This window comes from Stenella coeruleoalba (genome assembly GCF_951394435.1).
Source record: "Stenella coeruleoalba genome assembly, chromosome: 1".
NCBI classification, from domain to species: Eukaryota; Metazoa; Chordata; class Mammalia; order Artiodactyla; family Delphinidae; genus Stenella; species Stenella coeruleoalba.
In genome coordinates, this window is record NC_137169.1 from 38,608,444 (window position 1) to 38,629,152 (window position 20,709).

The 20,709-nt window shown below is 37.9% G+C and overlaps 1 protein-coding gene across 6 annotated transcripts in view; it reads right to left on the reverse strand.

Moving 5' to 3' along the window:
- STIL (STIL centriolar assembly protein) overlaps positions 1 to 20,709 on the reverse strand; it is a 143,659-nt gene that overhangs the window by 13,204 nt on the left and 109,746 nt on the right. For 5 of the 6 annotated variants that reach the window (XM_079913262.1, XM_079913259.1, XM_079913261.1 and 2 more), the window contains 6 exons: positions 20,353 to 20,503; positions 17,735 to 17,844; positions 11,449 to 11,563; positions 9,333 to 10,301; positions 3,582 to 3,747; positions 2,146 to 2,374 (listed from right to left, as the gene is read on the reverse strand). In XM_079913262.1, coding sequence (XP_079769388.1) covers positions 2,146 to 2,374; positions 3,582 to 3,747; positions 9,333 to 10,301; positions 11,449 to 11,563; positions 17,735 to 17,844; positions 20,353 to 20,503 — 1,740 coding nt within the window. The remainder of the gene's footprint in view (positions 1 to 2,145; positions 2,375 to 3,581; positions 3,748 to 9,332; positions 10,302 to 11,448; positions 11,564 to 17,734; positions 17,845 to 20,352; positions 20,504 to 20,709) is intronic. The other variant, XM_079913263.1, reaches the window with a different exon arrangement.

The window sequence follows — 20,709 nt, forward strand, 5'->3', positions numbered from 1 at the left end:
AGTCCCTGGATTGGAGACTTTTTAAAGTTCTGACTTAAAAACTATTTCAGGGGTAAAACCTCCTAATTCCTGATAGTCTACAGTTTACAGAAGTTAGGGAGAATAAATAAGGATAACCACAGTTCATGCCTCTTTGTTCTCAGTTTCTATAATTATTCCAAATAAAATGTGGACTTATTTTGGGGCTCACCCCAAATTGCTCTTCCTATCACTGAACGTTTATGAAGGAGCTAACATGGGGAACCAGACACTGGGTCAAGTCCTAAAGATATAGAAATGAGTAGGATCCCTATCCTGTAGGAATTCAGTCTAGTCGGGGAGACACATATACAGATCTTTTTAATACACTTGTGGTACATACTATGAGTACTTAATTGAATTGTAAGGTTAAGACATATACTCTACTGAGCAAAGCAGATAAATATTTCTAGTTTTCTGGAGGGGTGTATTTATTGTTTTAATCATTATTGTAACCAGAATAATTTAAAATGTCAAATATTATCAAAAGGCTTATAATTTTAAAAAGTAATCAACGGCCTGCCCCATGCCACCCCCACCACTGAATTCACCTCTTTTAAAACTGTTTCATGTGATATATTACCCTGTAGTGTTTTAACTTACATTATTGCACTACCTTTAACATTTATGCTACACCTGATCCCTTCCACCACAGTCAATTCCGAGGCACCTTCACCTCACTTGGTCTTTAGTCTATTAACGAGTCTCCCTACTTCCACTCTTAATCCTCATCAGTTCACTTGCCACAAAACAGCTAGAATGGCCTTTAAAAAAAGAAAATCAGATCATACCAGCCCATCATTTAAAATCCTCCCTGGTTCTAATGAACACAAAATAAATTCAGAACTCCTTTTTACAACCTACAAAGCCCTACATAATTTGGTTCCTGCCTGTTATCTCTGACCATATTTCCTGTGCTCTCTCAGTCACTAAGTTCAGCCACAATGGCTTTCCTGCTTGTTTCTGGAACTCTCAAGCTCACGCACACCTCAGGGTCTACACTTGCCATTTCCTCCACCTGGAACACTCTTTGCCAGATATTGTCATGGTTGGCTTCTTCTCATCATTCAAGCCACTGCTCAAATGTTACCCCCTCAGGGAAGGCTTCTTTCACCACCCTACTTAATAATGCCTCCTCACTCCCATGCCACTATCCCAGTTACACTCCACTTGGTCACCCTGGTTTATTTTCTTCAGGCAGTTGTCATTATATGAAATTATATGATTTCCTGCCGATGTGGTTACTGTTTGTCTCTACAACTCATGGAAATTCCATGATGTCAGGAGCTTTGTCTGACCTACTGCTCAATCTCTAGGGCCTAGTTCTGTGGCAGCACATACCAGAAACTCAAAGAATATTTGTTGAATTTATTTCCAAATTTGCTAAGGATCTAAATTACTTCACAATCCTTATCTTTTTTTAATGAAAATTTCATAATGAAAAATTTCAGACACAAGAGGGAATAGTTTAACAAATCACTATGTACCATCACTTTTTAAAATTACCTACTCAGTCTACCTTACTTCAACTATACCCCTAGCCATTTCATCCCCACCAGCTTATTCTGAAGTATATCTCAGGTAACAGGTTGTATCTCTCAGAAATAAAGACTTAGCTATACATATATAATTGCAATATGGTAAATCTTTAAAAATTTACAAAATTCAGGACCCCAGCTCCAACTGGGATCTAGTGTTATCAGAATCTCTACAGTGAGGCCTGAGCATACATATTTTTGAAATTTTCTTCAAATGTTCTGATTCAGCCAGACTGTTTTACACATCCAGTGAGCGACATCTGGGAATGGTTCTAGAAGGCTCAGAATTATCTGTTACAGGGAATTCCCTGATGGTCCAGTGGTTAGGACTCCTCGATTCCACTGAAGGGGGCACAGGTTCAATCCCTGGTCAGGGAACTAAGATCCCGCATGCCACGCAATGCGGCCAAAAAAGAAAATTCAAAAAAAAGAGAAAAGAATTGTCTGTTACATAGGAATCACATTAGGAAAGACACCAATGAAAATACTTTTAGAAAACAAACAGTTTCTGAGTTAGAGTACCAGAAGAATATTAGAATTTAAAAAGAAAAAAAGAGGTAAGATGAATACTGAATCAAAGAGATCTTACTTGGATATAGAAAGTTGCTGATTAAATTCTTCCACAGCAATGTTGCTCTCTTCAAAACTGGGAATATCAACAGCTTTTAATGAAGGTGCACTACCAGGAGTACTTGTGACTTCATTATTAATATCGACAGAAAAATTCATGTCCTCACTGGAAATCTTGGTATCATCTTGTCTCAGCTGAGATTCAGGCTCTTGATCATCACCTGCCGCATTCCAAAACAAGCTGGCACCTAGACGTTAGATGATTTAACAGATACTGAAACAAACATTCACTTATAAAAATAATTCTCTGACAAACCTTTGTTAAGTAACACTAGCTATATTAGTTTAACACAATTACCCAGAACTGTTTTCAGATTATATTTTCTCAGAAATGCCATGAAGAGGTAAGTGAAAGGTGAAAAGAGAGAAAACTGGGGTACAAAGGGAAAGAGGACATTCTGGGCCCTACCTCTTCAAGAGGTGTGGCTCTCAAATGATGTGTTTTACCTATCAAGGTTCTAAATATGATTTGGGGTGTATATGTGTTTTGAAAACTGCTGTTCTGAAAAACAGGAGAAAATATATAAAATGCAAATCCCTAGGCTCTCTGATTTTGATTCTTAAATACAATATTTATGATGCTATATTAGAGATGTATCAGACATACATAATATCAGGCGAGTATTTAAAAATCAAATGTCGGGACTTCCCTGGTGGCGCAGTGGTTAAGAATCCACCTGCCAATGTAGGGGACACGGGTTTAAGCCTTGGTCCGGGAAGATCCCACATGCTGCGGAGCAACTAAGCCTGTGCGCCACAACTACTGATCCTGCGTACCACAACTACTGAAGCTCGCGCGCCTAGAGCCCGTGCTCCACAACAAGAGAAACCACCGCAACGAGAAGCCTGCACACCGCAATGAAGAGTAGCCCCCACTCGCCGAAGCTAGAGAAAGCCCGCGTGCTGCAACAAAGACCCAACACAGCCAAAAATAAATTAAAAAAAAAAAAGGCCTTCTATTTTGCTTACCAAATGAAGTAGACATGGCTTTGTGAAATATGCAGTAAAGTCTCTCCATGACACAGTAATGTGTAGAGTACCAGACAACTCAGAACCCTGTGTTTCCCCACTGAGCCCTATTTTCTCTACCATCTGTTCTGCCATCTCTCAATTCCACCAAGATTCTACATTCCCTTCAAAGCCCAGAATCAATAACACTGCATAGATGAAACCTTCCCTGATCCCTCAAACCACAGATGACTTCTCTCATTAGAACTGGGGGTTCATCTTGAGAAAGCAGCAAAAACAAACAATATATTATGTTATATGGTTTCCAATCTGTTTTCAGGTATAGTTTTCAGAAAGAGTAAAATTACACAAAGACTTAAGTTATACTCTCATCACCTTGGTTTTGACATTATGTGTACCATGTACAAATTTAAAAAATGAAATTACCTGTGCTTACAGCAATGCTTACACTTTTTCTCATGTGCAAAGCAGGAGGAGATTGTGCTTCCATGGAAACCAACTCCATTTGTCTGGCAGCTTGCACTGTGTCTTCAACAGTGGTTGTCTTAGGGGAACAGGGCTGCAGAGACTGTGCTTCCAACAAACGCTGAATCTGTATCAATTAAAAACATACTTTACACTGACAGTGAAGTAATCAACCAAACTGGCATAAGAGTTTAAAAATGAATTACAAAGTGCCCCCGTTATAAATAACTGACTTTTAACTATATTTTCTCACATTTCAACTACATTATACCATAAAACTTAATCAATGTCGAAAATCATTGTCATTAGTTATTAAGAACTTAAGTGGGCTACCTATAAATTTAAAAATAAAAACATACAGGTGTTTAGATTAGCATTCATAAATTGACACTCACATAGAAAAGCCTTAATGTTAACACTTCAAACATTTTATTCCTATTTCACTTACAAACCAAAAGTAAGATAGGAGGCATACTCTAACTCCATATACCAAATTTGAACAATTTTTTACACAAGATTCATCTTATAAAAGCTAACCAGAATTGCCCGCATTTGGTCATGCTGAAACTGGAAATATTAATAACAGTCTCTAACACTGAGTGCTTCCTGTTTACAAGACACTACAATAAGAGCTCTTATGTATGATTTTTACAATGACTCCATGAAGAATGTACTACTATTAAGCACACTTTACACAGAAAAAAACTTGAGGCACTAAAAATAAAGTTACTTGCCCAGATCACATAACTAACAGGTAGCAAAGCTGAAGTTCAAACACCAAAAGCTTCCCCTACTCCTTTTAAAATTGAGATGTGATTCACATACAATAAAACTTATCCCTTTGAAGTATACAATTCCATGGTTTTTAGGATATTCACAAAGTCTGCATCCATCACCACCATCTAACTCTACAATATTTTCATCAACCCCCGAAAAATCTCTGTACCCATTAGCTGTCACTCTCCATGGCCCCAGAACCTAGCCTTTGGCGGCAACTAATCTACTTTCTGTCTCTGTAGATTTGCCTATTCTGGACATTTGATATAAATGAAACCAAACAATATGTGGCCTTACATCTTGCTTCTTTCACTTAGCATAACGTTTTCAAAGTTCATCTGTGCTGTAGTACCTATCAGTACTTCATTCCTTTTGATGACTGAAATATTCCATTGTATAGATAATGTCACACTGTGTTCATCTATTCATCAGTTGATAGACTTTGGATTATTTCATCCTTGGCTATTATAAATAATGTTGCTATGAACATGTGTATACAAGTTTTTGTGTGAACATATTTTTTCATTTCCCCTGGATATACACCTAGGAGTGGAAAAGCCTCCCTTTTTAAACACTGTAATTTTCTATTTCCCTGTAAGTTATACTGTTGTGTTCAACTCATTAACTTTAGTAGATTAACTTTATTAATATAGGAAAATAAGTATTATCAATAATTGTTGAGATCAATAGAAATACGACCTGCATTAATAATACAAAGTGGCATATGTACTTATAGTGGTTTGGAGCATGGGCTTTAGTGTCATGAGGATATAAGTTTAAATCCTACTCTGCTACCGTTTGGAAAAGCTATTTAGCTACTATGAGCTTCAACATTACCTAAAACTAAGGTTGTTGTGAGGACTAAGAGATAAACAAAATAACTGTAATTTGTTGAGTGTTTACTATAGCCTCATCCTACAGTAAGCACTTTATCTAGACTGACAGGTGTGTGTGTGTGTGAATATATATACATATACATATAAATTCATTTAACCATCAAATCTACATATAATACCAATCACTGCCCTCAATTTACAGCTGAGAAAAGTGAGGTTTAGAAAGACTGCCTAGGAAGTACTCGATAAGAGATTTATTATAAAGCTATAGAGATTAAACTGAATGGTAATAGTGCTGGAATAGACAGGCAGATCAATGGGGAACACAGTACAGAAACAGATACAAACACATGATACTTTAATTATACAATAAAAAATGCATTTCTAAATCACTAACAAAAAGATATATTATTCAGTAAATATATGGAGTCAGTCATCTAAGGATTAAAAATAAAAAAATCTTTTATCTCATATACCAAAATAAAGCAACAAATATAATCCTGGGGGCGTGGTGGTAATGAAGACTAAATTTTTTATGATCTTAAAGGGAAGAGGCTCTTCTAAACATAATACAAAACCCAAAAAGAAAATGACTGATAAATCTAATTATGTCTAAGCTGGAATATTCTGTACAAATGATTAAAACACAAAACACTTAAGACAAACTGTAAGAAATACCACATACAGATGATAAAGAACCAATTTCCTTAATATACAATAAGCTCTTATAAATTGATTAGAAAAGAACTTAATAGAAAAATGGGTAAATAGCAGAGACTTTATAGAAAGAAAATACAAATGGCCAATAAACAATAAAATGATCACTCATAATAATACAATGCAAATCAAACATTTCTATTAATAAAGACTGATAACAATTTAAGAGTAGATATGTCCAGTATTAGAGACATGGGAAAAATTTTCAAGTATTAAATTGGTATAGCCTTTCTGGTGGCCTTTTTCACTCATTCAAGTTACAAAATATGTATTAAACAACCGTTTTTTTTTTTTTTTTTTTTTTTTTTGCAGTACGCGGGCCTCTCACTGTTGTGGCCTCTCCCATTGCGGAGCACAGGTTCTGGATATGCAGGCTCAGCGGCCATTGCTCACGGGCCTAGCCGCTCCGCGGCATGTGGGATCTTCCCGGACCGGGGCATGAACCCGTGTCCCCTGCATCGGCAGGTGGACTCTCAACCACTGCGCCACCAGGGAAGCCCTGAACAACTGTTTTAAGTGAAGTATTATTCAAGGTGCTAAAGAATACAGTGATGAAGCTCCCTGCCTAGAGCTCCCTAGAGACAAAAAACTAAAACATGTAATTAAGGCCTGACTGAATGATGAGAAAGAGCTAGCCATTAGTAGAATTAGAAGAATGTTTCAGGCAAAGGGGACTAGAAGCTTAAGCACATAAAGTGGAAAGATGTTTGTGTTTTTGAAGAACAAAAAGCATACCACTGCAGCTGAAGTGTAGTCAACATGGAAGACAGTGGCAAGAGATGAGCGAGGAGAGGGAGACAGAAGATGAACCCAAAGGATTTTGAGGGTCAAGGTAAGAAATTTTGATTTTATTTTAATTGCAATGGAAAACCATTGTGTTTTAAGCAGGATCCCTATGATCTGACTTGGGCTTTTAAAAAGATGGCTCTCATGTTTCCAACTGCAGGAAAACATGAGGGAACAGTACTGGAAGCAGCATGTATGGAGAAGAGAAAATGATGGTTTGAATTAGGGTGGTAGCAGGAAAGATGGTAAAGAATAGTTAAGTTCAGGATACAGCTAGAAAAGTAAAAGCCTTGGTTTTTATGCATAGGATTTTGGCCTGAGCAGCAGGATGAGAAGTGATGTCATTAACTGAGATAGTAACGATAATGAAAATAATAATAATAGTTAACATTTACTGAGCACTATATGCCAGGCACTATTCTTGGCCCCTACCTAGTAACTCATTCAGCCCTTAGAACTCCATACACTTATGTATATTCCTCTTTTGTGGATGAGAAAACTTAAGTCAGACACATAAAGTAACTTGCCCAAGATTGTATAACTTACGTCACACCAAAATTGGATTAGAACCCAAGGAGTCCACTCTCTTTAACCACTACACCAAAATAAGACTTTGAATATTAGAAGAGGAGCAAGTTTGGGTACCTTTGAACATTTAAATGTGTGTTCCCTTTGACTTCAAAATTTTACTTCTAGAGATCTATGCCACAGTGGTACATGCATATATACAGAAGATACAAGTATAAGGGTGTTCACTGCTGCACTGTTTACAAAAGCAGAAACTTCAAACTGCTGAAATAATTGATAAGAGACCAATTAGACGATTTCTTGTACATAACAAGGGAATCCTATGCAGAATAAGACAGTTCTATAGAAACGTATATAGAAAATGTTATGATACTCTCAAAAAATTTAAATAGGGACTTCCCTGGCAGTCCAGTGGTTAAGAAGACTTTGCCTTCCAATGTAGGGGGTGCAGGTTTGATCCCTGGTCGGGGAGCTAAGATTCCACATGGCTCGTGGCCAAAAAACCAAAACATAAAACAGAAGCAATACTGTAAGAAATTCAATAAAGACTTTAAAAATTGTCCACATCAAAAACATCTTAAAAAAAAAGTTTAAAAAAAAAGTTAAATAAGATGTTACCTTAAAAAAGTTTTAAAAAATATGTTAGCAAAATACTATGTGAATTTATCATAGAAGCATTTTCTACATCATCTTTTGTGTTCTCCAAGTATGACTCATAATCTACACCAGAGCCAGTAGTCTATAATTTACATTTTAAGTATATAAATCCCAAGTACTAAGATTTCTAAATAGCTTAGAAGACCTTTTTAGCCGCTATTATCTTTTTTCAAAAAACAAGATCAAGGGCTTCCCTGGTGGCGCAGTGGTTGAGAGTCCGCCTGCCGATGCAGGGGACGTGGGTTCGTGCCCCGGTCCGGGAAGATCCCACATGCCGCGGAGCGGCTGGGCCCATGAGCCATGGCCACTGAGCCTGCGCGTCGAGAGCCTGTGCTCCGCAACGGGAGAGGCCACAACAGTGAGAGGCCCGCATACCGCAAAAAAAAAAGACCAGAAAGAAAGAAAAATTTCTTTTCAATGTGAAATATTTAGCCACATTAAAAATTCTGCCAAATGTTTATAATCTTTTGTTACATTTTACAATTTCAGAGGATATACCTGGGTTCAAAAAAACAGCAAAGCTGAATTTTTCTTGGGTGTCTTATCTAAAGCATTTTAAAGCAGAATTTGAAAAATGTCATTATCTTGTTTTTGCAAAATGCGAACACTATGACCCCAATTTTATAAAAGACTTTTAAAAAAAAAATCACACATGTATATATGTCCATTTTACATATATTAGTATAGTTATAGGGTCATGGAAAAAACTATGAAAGTATCTACTTCAGGTTGTTTCCATTGGTACCACGGGGAAAGGAAGGAGTGGGGGGTTTGCGGTAGGTATGTGGAAGAAGGGTGTCAGTTAGCAAAGAAAGAAAAAGACACAATACAATAAAGACTAAACTGTGCAAGGATATAATTAAAAGACTAAGAACTTTGTCATAAAGGCCTGAAGAAAGGAAGCATTTCAGAATAAAATGAGTAGAACAAGCCTAGTATAGATACACAGAGGCGGCACTACATGTACTCTGTAAGGGTACACTGGCTAAAGGTTAGTTTACACACTATAGGGTTGACAAACTACAGAGTATCAGAACCTACTGTGCAGGCTTTATATTTAGTTGTATATAGAGTTTAGTAAATTATACAGACTTCTCATTAGAGGCAAAAAGTGAAAGAAAAATACAATTATGTTGTAGGTTAGGATATGCACAAGACAGAGAAGAGAGGACTTGCTTTCTAGGCCTAGTTCTACTCCTAACTAGCAATGTGTCATTGGGTAAATTATTTTTTCTCTCTAATCCTCATTTTACTTACCTGTAAAACAGGGACTAGAATTCAGTTTCCAAGGTCTCTTCTAGTTCTGACATTCTACAATTCTACTCCATAAACTATAATTACTGAAGAGTTGCCAGTTATTTTTTCAAAACCCTATTAATACCAAGAATTTAACAGAAGAAAGCTAGCAAACCTGTGCCTGAAGTAGTCGCAGCTGTCTGTCTTGCTCTGTGACGAACCTATACGCATCCGGAGATAGTCCCATCATTCCATTATCTGACCCAGTCTTGGGGGTGTGCACGCATACTGCACAAGGCCATGGGTTACATGAGTCCACGTGTGGAGGTAGTCTTGCCACAGGCGATGGTTCTACATTGCTGTGGGAAGAACAACCCCCCATGTTTCCCTGAGGTCTCAAGGCTACAGGACTACTTGAGGAACAGAATGCATTATACTGAGCTGGACATCCACTTGGATGAAATAATGAATGTTTTTGAAGGGCTTCAGACTGGAGGTCTTGAGTGGATCCTACTGTATTCATTCCTTGCCAAGAACTTATTGGACTATATTGAATACAGCCATGATGCTGAAAACAATTGCAAACATTTGTGGAATAGTAAGATGGTGGTGGGGGAGTAGGTATCTGAAATTCCATTGGTCTTCCTGAATTATGGGGTGAAAAAACAAAATTGTGTGGGTGGGACTGTGGGGCAAAGGAAGACTGCCTGGAATTAAATGTGGAGGATCTTACAGGATACTCTTCTTTGTGTACATTTCCAGCAGAAACTGTTTGAAGCTTTTCAGATGCCTCAGGAGACGGTCCATTAAAAGAAGATGGTGTAACACTGCTCCTGATATGGGGGTTGTTCCCTTTCTTACAGGTAGATGGCCGTCTTACTTTGCAGTGTCTCAAAGGAGCAGTGTCCTGGTTTAATTGATTTGGTAGCCCTCTCACGGAAGGCTCTCCAGCTTCAACTTCTGGGCTGTGTTTCTCATCATAAAGCTGCGGTTGCAATGGCTCAAAGTGTTCAGAATGGTTAATCAACAAAGGAGGATTTTCATTATTCACCATTTCCAATGGGTTAGGCACAGGGTTTGATTCTATGAAGTTGCCATCCAATACAAGTGAAAGTTCAGGAACTGATGGCTGGATCTTAGAAACCTGTAAGTGGGAAAGAAATTAAAGAGGAAAAAGTACCTTTTAGGATAATGATATATGCTTCATTTTCCTTTGATTAGTATTTTCCAAATTACATCCAGTTATTTATTAAAAAGTGTTTATTCTTTATTTAGACAGTTAACAAATATTTTCTGGGCATCTATGTGCTAGTACTAGAAATGCAACTGTGAACAAAATAAATAAGGTCCTTGCCCTCACAAACTTATTTAACAATGAAACTCCTTTCACTGGAACACTGATTAATGTTGCTTAGATCACAGAACACAATATGGGAAACTATGTTATAACAGACCTCTTTTTACCCTCTCTGAAAAAAAAATTATCAGACCTGATGCTTCAACACATCTAGTAAAGAATAATGTTTCTGCATCTTAAATAAGGGTCTTCCAATAAGTATTCAGAATATTCTACTAAGTGAAATTATTCACTGCTATTCTTTTTACTGATATCAACTAAAAGAGTTGGAAGAGAGCCAAAAAGAATAAACAAAATACTAGCTGTGGCGAATTTGGTTATAATTTAATATTAATTTTAAAAAGTCTTTCTCATTCCTTTTTCTTCTAATAAGTAATTAAGACACAACAATTCTAAAATAACCCACTAGTTGGCCTCAATAAAAAAATTATGGCAGGTTATTAGCAATCTCCAAAAGGAAATAGAATGTTTTCTCAGAATATGGTAATAAGAAACGATGTTGAGCTCTGGTTAATGTACAGAATGTTGTGTCTATATGGGTTAAAAGCACCAGATTCTGAAACTAAACCTCCTAAATCACTAGGTTTACCAAATCCCAAACTTCCTGAATTCCAGCTTTACTACTTAATAGTTATATAATCCTAGGCAGGTAACTTAACCAATCTGTTCCTCAGTTTTCTCTGGGAATAATAATTATAAATACTTATTACAATATGTGTACATATTCATATATATTATTACATATAATAATTATATGTACCTGTGAGGAATATATATATATATCTTTATATATAGTCAAAGCCATATACATATAGATAGCTATAGATATCTTAGAATGAACTTAAGGAAGTTTTAGGTAATATTATTGAGTGCTTTAACATGAAGAGACTTTTAGGTTTCTAATCACAAAGGTGAGTTCTAAGATCAGTGATACCTTCTGACTCACTGGATGAGGACTAGGAATTGGTCTTGGAGAAACATCTTCATCTTCAACACCAGAGTCATGATCACTTATTGGCATTTTCCCTGGAGGTAACTTTTGAGAAGACCTAAAGAACAGAGGGGAGAAAATATAAATCTTCAGTAATTTAGTTTTCATTTGTTCTTTCTTTCTGAAGCTCAATAAAGTCCTTTAATAAGCCACAATAGTATCTGGATCATTTAATTTAGTATCTGACAACCAAAAATTATTTTATTTTTTCAGGCCAGTGCCAGATGATCAGGAAAGCTGAGCCAGTCAGACTCATGCTTAATAATCTACCCTCTTCTCCTGATCATGGCAAGTTTAACCCAGTTATTCTTTTTTTTTAATTTATTTTTAATTGAAGTATAGTTGAATTACAATGTTGTTAATTACTGCTGTACATCAAAGTGACTCAGTTATCTATCTATCTATCTATCTATCTATACACACACACACACACACACACACACACACACGCATGTGCGGGCACACATACATTCTTTTCCATATTCTTTTCCATTATAGTTTATCACAGGATACTGAATGTATTTCCCTGTGCTATACACAGTAGGATCTTGTTGTTTATCCATTCTATATATACCAGTTTGCACTGATAATCCCAAACTCCTAACCCAAACTTCTCCTGCCCCCCTCCCCCTTGGCAACAAGAAGTCTGTTCTCTACGTCCCTGATTTTGTTTCTGTTTCACAGATAGGTTCATTTGTGTCATATTTTAGATTCCACATATAAGTGGCATCATACGGTATTTGTCTTTCTCTTTCTGACTTACTTCACTTAGTATGATTATCTCTAGTTGCATCCATAACCCAGATAATCTTAATGTCATAATAAAGCAATAGTTACTGAGCATTTTCTGATTAATCACTTAGGGGAGTATAGAAATTAATAAGATACAGAGCTTGCCATCAAAAATTTATTATCTGATAAGAGAAATGTATACTCACTGTATTAAACATACTGCATTAAACACTGTGTTAGAAAGAAAAATCAAGTAAGGAATTACATTTTCTATGTACTTATATCTGTGATGGTAAAAAACTCTGAGACATTAATTGAAATACCTCCTTCCATTTAGTCAGTTGAAGTTATTGTGTCACAGGTGCCATGTCCCAGTAGAACATAGAAAAATTTTAAGTGCTGGTACTGAGTTTCAAAAGCTGAAATTAGAGTTTAAGACTAAAATTTGAAAGACTATACACATCCAGTTTTTTTCCATCCTAAACTAAATAAAATCTCAGTAGATGAGGTAAGGAAGACAAAAGAAAAGCCAGAAGGAAGCTAAGAGAGCTTAGACATCAATGGAACTCCTAAGAAAGGGTCCTGTCTCCTTAGCAGGAGAACAACAGAAACCCCCAAGTAGATATGGAAGATTTGACAGCAGAATAGACCTTAGTCCCAAACCCTGATAGTCTGTAGAGGCAAACACAGAGTTCTTTCTGTGCCAAGGTGCTATAATGAAACAATCTCACAAAGCTCTCCTCCCACACCCAAGAAGGACATGGAGAATACAGAATGATATTCCATATGCCTCAGTGCAGCATGGGCATGACCCAGAGAGCCAGTGACCTGAATAGGGTAAGGAGGTCGCAGCAGGATCTTGCACAAACCAACTGCCAAAAACCAGATGCAAATGAAAACACCTCAGGGACCTCCCTGGTGGCGCAGTGGTAAGACTCCACACTCCCAATGCAGGGGGCCTGGGTTCGATCCCTGGTCAGGGAACTAAATCCCACATATATGCCTCAACTAAGGAGCCAGCAAGCGGCAACTATAGAGCCCGCAAGCCAGAACTAAGGAGTCTGCCTGCTGCAACTAAGACCTGGTGCAACCAAAGAAAGAAAGAAAGAAAGAAAAAGAAAGAAAGAAAGAAAGAAAACACCTCAGCAGATGGCTGAGTGGTGTGGATGGATGATAATCATGTCACCCCACATCACCAGTAGTGGCAGAGCATTAGTCCCCTCTAAATTACATATAATCTCAGAAGAAACAGAATAAACAGACCTTGAATTAACTGAAATTTGGCTTCTATAACTGAGCAAAATGAATAGGGGCTCAAAATAGAAATTAATTTCAATTACTTTTTTTTTTGGCTGTGGCACCGCGCGGCTTGTGGGATCTTAGTTCTCCAACCAGGGATCAAACCCAGGCCCCAGCAGTGAAAGCACGCTGTCCTAACCACTGGACCACCAGGGAATTCCCTCAATTACTTTTAAAAAGAAAAAAAGTAGGGGACTTCTCTGGTGGTCGACTGGTTAAGACTCTGCACTTCCAATGCTGGGGAATCGGGCTCGATCCCTGGTTGGGGAACTAAGATCCCACATGCTGCACCAAAAAAGAGAAAAGAATAAAAACAAAAAAAGTTACATTTTTGGTACACCTGAGTTTGTGGCAAGGAATTAATATTTGCTACATACTTACTTATGATAAACATATACAAATATACACATAGATACACACATATAAAATTTCCCAACGCTGAGCAATAAAATCCATTTCTGAGGGACTTCCCTGGCCATCCAGTGGTTAAGACTGTGCTTTCACTATAAGGGGTGCAGGTTCAATCCCTGGTCAGGGAACTAAGATCCCACATGCTGCGTGGCACAGCCAAAAAAACACAAAAAACAAAAAATATTCATTTCTGAGCTTTTTTAGCACCCAAGACAAAAAGAAAAAACTTAATGTTGTATAATTTTAATACCAGTTATCTAGGTAAGATAAACATTTTATTAAAATTAAAATCTAAAAATAAGTGATCCTTGGGACTTCTCTGGTGGCGCAGTGGTTGAGAGTCCGCCTGCCGATGCAGGGGACACGGGTTCGTGCCCCGGTCCGGGAAGATCCCACATGCCGTGGAGCGGCTGGGTCCGGGAGCCATGGCCGCTGAACCTGCGCGTCCGGAGCCTGTGCTCCGCAAAGGGAGTGGTCACAACAGTGAGAGGCCCGTGTACCGCAAAAAAAAAAAAAAAAAAAAAAAAAAAAAAAAAAAAAAAAAGAGTAAAAATAACTGATCCTCATCAAAGCTTTGGTCAGAGTTGAAAATAGACACGGCCGGACTTCCCTGGTGGTGCAGTGGTTAAGAATCCACCTGCCAATGCAGGGGACACAGGTTCGAGCCCTGGTCCCAGAAGATCCCACATGCCGTGGAGCAACTAAGCCTGTGCACCACAACTACTAAGCCTGCGCTCTAGAGCCCAAGAGCCACAACTACTGAGTCCATGTGCTACAACTACTGAAGCCTGTGGACCTAGAGCCTGTGCTTGGCCACAACAGAAGCCACCGCAATGAAGAGCAACCCCCGCTCGCTGCAACTAGAGAAAGCCCATGCGCAGCAATGAAGACTCAATGCAGCCAAACGTAAATAAGTAAATTAATAAATTAATTAATAAATAAAAAAAGAAAATAGACACGGTTTTTCAACAATGTTAAAGAAATTCCAAGTGCCCCCTTAATTTGGCTTTTTCTTCCATAAACATTCAATAAAATCTTGAATAAAACCTTAAACCTTAAGACAATGAAGGTGGTCCTGCAAGTCTGTAAGAATATAGTTTTCTGCTGATCTAACCCGCTTCAAGAATAACTTAAGGGCTTCCCTGGTGGCGCAGTGGTTGAGAATCTGCCTGCTAATGCAGGGGACACGGGTTCGAGCCCTGGTCTGGGAGGATTCCACATGCCGCAGAGCAACTAGGCCCGTGAGCCACAACTACTGAGTCTGGAGCCTGTGCTCCGCAACAAGAGAGGCTGCAATAGTGAGAGGTCCATGCACCGCGATGAAGAGTGGCCCCCACTTGCCGCAACTAGAGAAAGCCCTCGCAGAGAAACGAAGACCCAACACAGCAAAAATAAATAAATAAATAAACTCCTCAACATCTTCTTAAAAAAAAGAAAAAAAAAGAACAACTTAAAATGCCCAAAGATAGCGTATACCTCAGACATCTTTCTAATCCCCAGAACCTGTGAATATGTTAGTGTAAAAGGAAAAAGGGAGTTTGCAGATATGATTAAGTATCTTGAGATGTGGAGGCTCAATGTAATCACAATGGTCCTTATAAGATGGAGGCAAGATGGTCAGGCAGAGATGGAGATATGAGGAGGATAGAAGTCAGAGAGAGATTTGAAGACGCTATGCTGCTAGCTTTGAAGATGGAGTAAGACAAGGAATGCAGGTGGCCTCTAGAAGCTGGAAAAGGGAATATGGATTCACCACTAAAGCTTCCAAAAGGAATGCAGCCCTACCATCACTTTGATTTTAGCCCCAAAGATCCATTTTGGACTCCTGACCCCCAGAACTAGAAGATAATAACTTTGTATTGTTTGAAGTCACTTAAGTTTGTGGTACTTTGTTAGAACAGCAATAGGAAACCAATATGGATATAGTCATAATTCCCATTTTACAGATGGGATAGTGATGTTTACAACCAAGACTTGAACACATATATGTCTTATACCATAACCTGAACTCACAACTATTATGTTATGTAGCCTCTATAAATAGTTGGCATAGCTGGCACTTATTTTAAAACTGTATCATAGTTAACTTCCACCTACAGAATCAAGTGTTAAGGACAGATGAATGAATGCTATTTAAAAAAGGTCAAGGGGCTTCCCTGCTGGCGCAGTGGTTGAGAGTCCGCCTGCCAATGCGGGGGACACGGGTTCATGCCCTGGTCCGGGAGGATCCCACATGCCGCGGAGCGGCTGGGCCCGTGAGCCATGGCCACTGAGCCTGCGCGTCCGGAACCTGTGCTCCGCAACGGGAGAGGCCACAACAGTGAGAGGCCTGTGTATCGCAAAAAAAAAAAAAGGTCAAGCTAGGGACTTCCCTGGTGGTCCAGTGGTTAAGACTCAGTGCTCCCAATAAAGGGGGCACGGGTCTGATCGCTGTTCGGGGAATTAAGATCTTGCGTGCCAGGTGGCACGGCCAAAAAAAAAAAAAAGGTGAAGCTATTTTCGCAATAATTGCAATAATCTATAATGAACCTTATACCTGCTTGTTTCTCATACAAGATACTAAACAGATAGTATTAAAGAGGCCCAAAGATAGGTTAAGGTTATAATCAAAAAGTTGAGAAAAGGACAAATCAGTTGTAAGTGCAAGTTAAAAATAACAAGTTTCTGAGCTACAGAATCAAAGAATAAACCAGCATTCCAAAGTAACTTTTAAATGAGGTTATTAAATACTTGGCAAATATTAACTTAAATTAATGAACCTCTCAAATAATACAGAGAATTCAACACTCCATTACTGAACTATAAATTCCATGAGGAAAGGGATCGTGTCTGCATCTGTTTTTAATACCACTATATCCCCAGCTCTTAGCACATTATCAGGCACATAGTAAAATAAATGAGAAAGCTAGAATAGGGATATGAAGAGTTAATTTTATGTGTCAACTTGGCTAGGCCACAGTAGCCAGATTTTTGGTCATACATTATTCTAGATGTTTCTGTGAAGGTGTTTTTAAGATGAGATTAACATTTAAATCGGTAGACTCTGAGTAAAGCATATAATCCTCCATAATGTGGGTGGGTCTTATCCAATCAGCTGAATGCCTTAATAGAACAAAGACTGACCTCCCCAAGAGGAGGGAATTCTGCCAGCTGACCACCTTTGGACTCTAACTGCAACTTTTCTCAGGCTGCCAGCCTACACTGCAGATTTTGGCCCCGACAAGCCTCCCCAACTGCACAAATCAATTCCTTAACACAAATCTCTCTATGTATATATATCCTGTCGCTTCTGTTTCTCTGGAGAACCCTAATACAAAGGAAATATCTACTTTACCATAAAAGGTATATATGGACCCAAAAATTCACAACCATTATTTAATATTCTCCAAGTGCATTTGCTTTAAAAGTTTTCTTTTTTAGGTAGACGAGTTATTTTTTATAGTAGTTTATCTGATAGGCCTAGGTTTAATACTACAAGGAAGGGAAGAAGAGAAGGCAAACTAAACAAAAACAGGATGCTTCTTCTTAAACAAGATAATGTCTCGACAAATACTTTTGTTCCCCTATGTAATAAATCAACTCAAATGAGAACCATATTAGAGTTGTCACTTCATTAAAATGATCATCCAACTTCTGAGTATGAAGGAATGCATTTAAAGCAAGGATACCTATGGTAAAAGATTTACAAATAGTTTCCTCAGAAATATTTAGGGAGTTATTTAATTACTCACCAAAAAACTAATAAAATTAATTTAAAAAGTACACATGACAATAAAATATCTTTTACCTCTTAATTGAAAGATTCTTGGAAACTTTGTTAAAAAACTCTCTTTCTGCATTCTGGCCTTCAGCACTCAGTTCAAAATAGACTGGGTTTTTGTCAGAAGGTTCAACATTCTGAAATAAAGTACGTCATACTTTGAGATGTGACTTACATAAACACCAGAGAATTCTATTTAGATGACAAGTAGCTCTGAAACACTGGGGGGAAGGCGACTTCTGATTTCTGAAACTATAATCTTTTAAAAAAAATAATTCTTTCAACTGAGATATAATTGACATATGACATAATACTTTCAGGTGAACAACATAATGATTCAATATTTGAATATACGGTGAAACACACACTACAATAAATCTAGTTAACCATCCATCACCATGCAGAATGATAAATATTTTCTTATAAGAACTTTCAAGGACTTCCCTGGTGGCACAGTAGTTGGGAATCCATCTGCCAATGCAGGCGACACGGTTCGACCCGTGGTCCCGGGGGTATCCCACATGCCGCAGAGCAACTGGGCTCATGCGCCACAGCTACTGAGCCTGTGCTCTGAAGCCCACGAGCCACAGCTTCTTGGCCCCTGTGCCACAACTGCTGGAGCCCGTGCACTGGGAGCCTGAGCTCTGCAACGGCAGAGGCCACCACAATGAGAGGCCTGCACACCGCAACGAGGGATGGCCCCTGCTCGCCACAACTAGAGAGCCTACGCACAGCAACGAATACCCAACGCATCCAAAAAGTAAATAAAATAAATAAATTTAAAAAAAAAAGAACTTTCAAAATACAATATAGCATTATTAACTATACTCACCATGCTGTATATTATATCCCCATTACTTATTTACTTTATAACTGGAAGTTTGTACCTTTTGACCACCTTTGGCCATTTTGGCCACCCTCAAACCCCCCCCCCCCAACCTCTTGCAAACCACCAATCTGTTCTCTGTGTCTGTGAGTTCAATGAAATGTTTTTTTGTTGTTGTTTAAATACTGCACATATAAGTGACATATGGTATTTGCCTTTCTCTGTTTTATTTATTTCACTTAGCACAATGCCCTGGAGGTCCATCTATGTTGTCACAAATGGCAGGATTTCCTTCCTTTTTTTACAGCTGAATATTTTCCCATTATATTAATATAATATGATATAATGTAATATAATATAAGATAAATTACATTTTCTTTATCCATTCACCCATCCATGGACACTTAGGTTGCTTTAATATCTTGGCTATTGTAAATAATGCTGCAATTAACATGGTGGTACACATATCTTTTTGAATTAGTGTTCTTGTTTCCTTTGGATAAATACCCAGAAGTGGAATTGCTGAATCATATGGTTCTATTTTTATGCAACCTTTTAAAAAAACTATCCGTCTCCCTACTACATAAATGAAAGTAAAAACCTAATTATCTTTACTATGTAACTTACTCAATAACCAGGGATTCAGTTAAAATAGTAACTTTAAACTGAGCATACAATCTGAAGAATAAAATGAGTGATATATATGTGAGATATGTCTCTAAAATGGAAATAGACCTCATTTAAGATGATTATGTTTATAATTAAAATACAAAAACTTGATTCATGAATCAATACAACCTATAAATGAAATTAAAGGCACAAAATAAGATCTGAGTGGTAACACATGGTTATTTAGGGCTAGTAAAATTTTTTTTAAATTTTATTTATTTTTGGCTGCGTTGGGTCTTCGTTGCTGTGCGTGGTCTTTCGCTAGTTGCAGCGAGCGGGGGCTACTCTTTGTTGCAGTGCACGGGCTTCTCATTGCGGTGGCTTCTCTTGTTGTGGAGCATGGGCTCTAGGCACGTGGGCTTCAGTAGCCGCGTCACGTGGGCTCAGTAGTTGTGGCTCACGGTGTCTAGAGCACAGGCTCAGTAGTTGTGGCACACGGGCTTAGTTGCTCCACAGCATGTGCGATCTTCTGGGACCAGGGCTTGAACCCGTGTCCCCTGCATTGGCAAGTAGATTCTTAACCAATGAGCCAACAGGGAAGCCCGGGATAGTCAATATTTTCGTAAAAAAAAAAAGCAGAATTATTGTTCATTTTTGGCCTTAGAATATTTTTACATAATGACATTTACGGTTTCAAAGATCTACTTTTTCTGCGACCATCACCTAAATGTATTGGGTTGGCCAAAAAGTTCTTTCAGGTTTTTCCATAAGATCTTACAGAAAAACCCAAACGAATATTTTTGCCAGTCATATTAATCTATTCTGATTCCTAGGGTTATATATTATAGACACTGACTTTTAAGTATGAGAAACCATTTGTTATACCCATACATTTAAAAATTAACAATCAGGACAAAGAAAACACTAAGATCACAAATTAACTCTCAGTATCATAAAATGATACAACACATACATTAAATTCTTGATATAGTCTTCAAAGGTTTTAGGAAAACATGGGAAAGTTACTCTGTAGATAACGTTTGATCCTGCATTAGAATTTGGTTCTGGAGATATGGCCTAAAATTTACAAAACAAAATTAACCATAAATGAATAAAGTTAATATTTAGTAAGACTGATTATAAATAAAGCCTAATAATTTGAGTACAACCCTGAATAGTCATAAGTGTGCTAGGAAATCAAATCACTTACTTTGAAAAGATGTAATGTTTCCTTACTAGTTAGTAGCTGGAATCGAAGGTCAGGCAACCTGCCATCACAAGGGAGGCATTCATAAAACTCAGGATCCTTATGTGTCACAGAATAGAGAACTATAATGAAATTTCCAGATTCTGAAAAAACCCTGGATAAAAAAATGCCATTTAATTAAAATTTACTGACAATAACAAGAATACACTCAAAGAATTCTATGTGAGTCCCTCAATCTAGTTAATAGACTAACTAAACAGTCCAATTTTTGGAAGAAAACTGAGGGGCAAATTTATGCTTACTTTTCCCTGACCAGGGATCGAACCCATGCTCCCTTTAATGGAAGCGTGGAGCCTAACC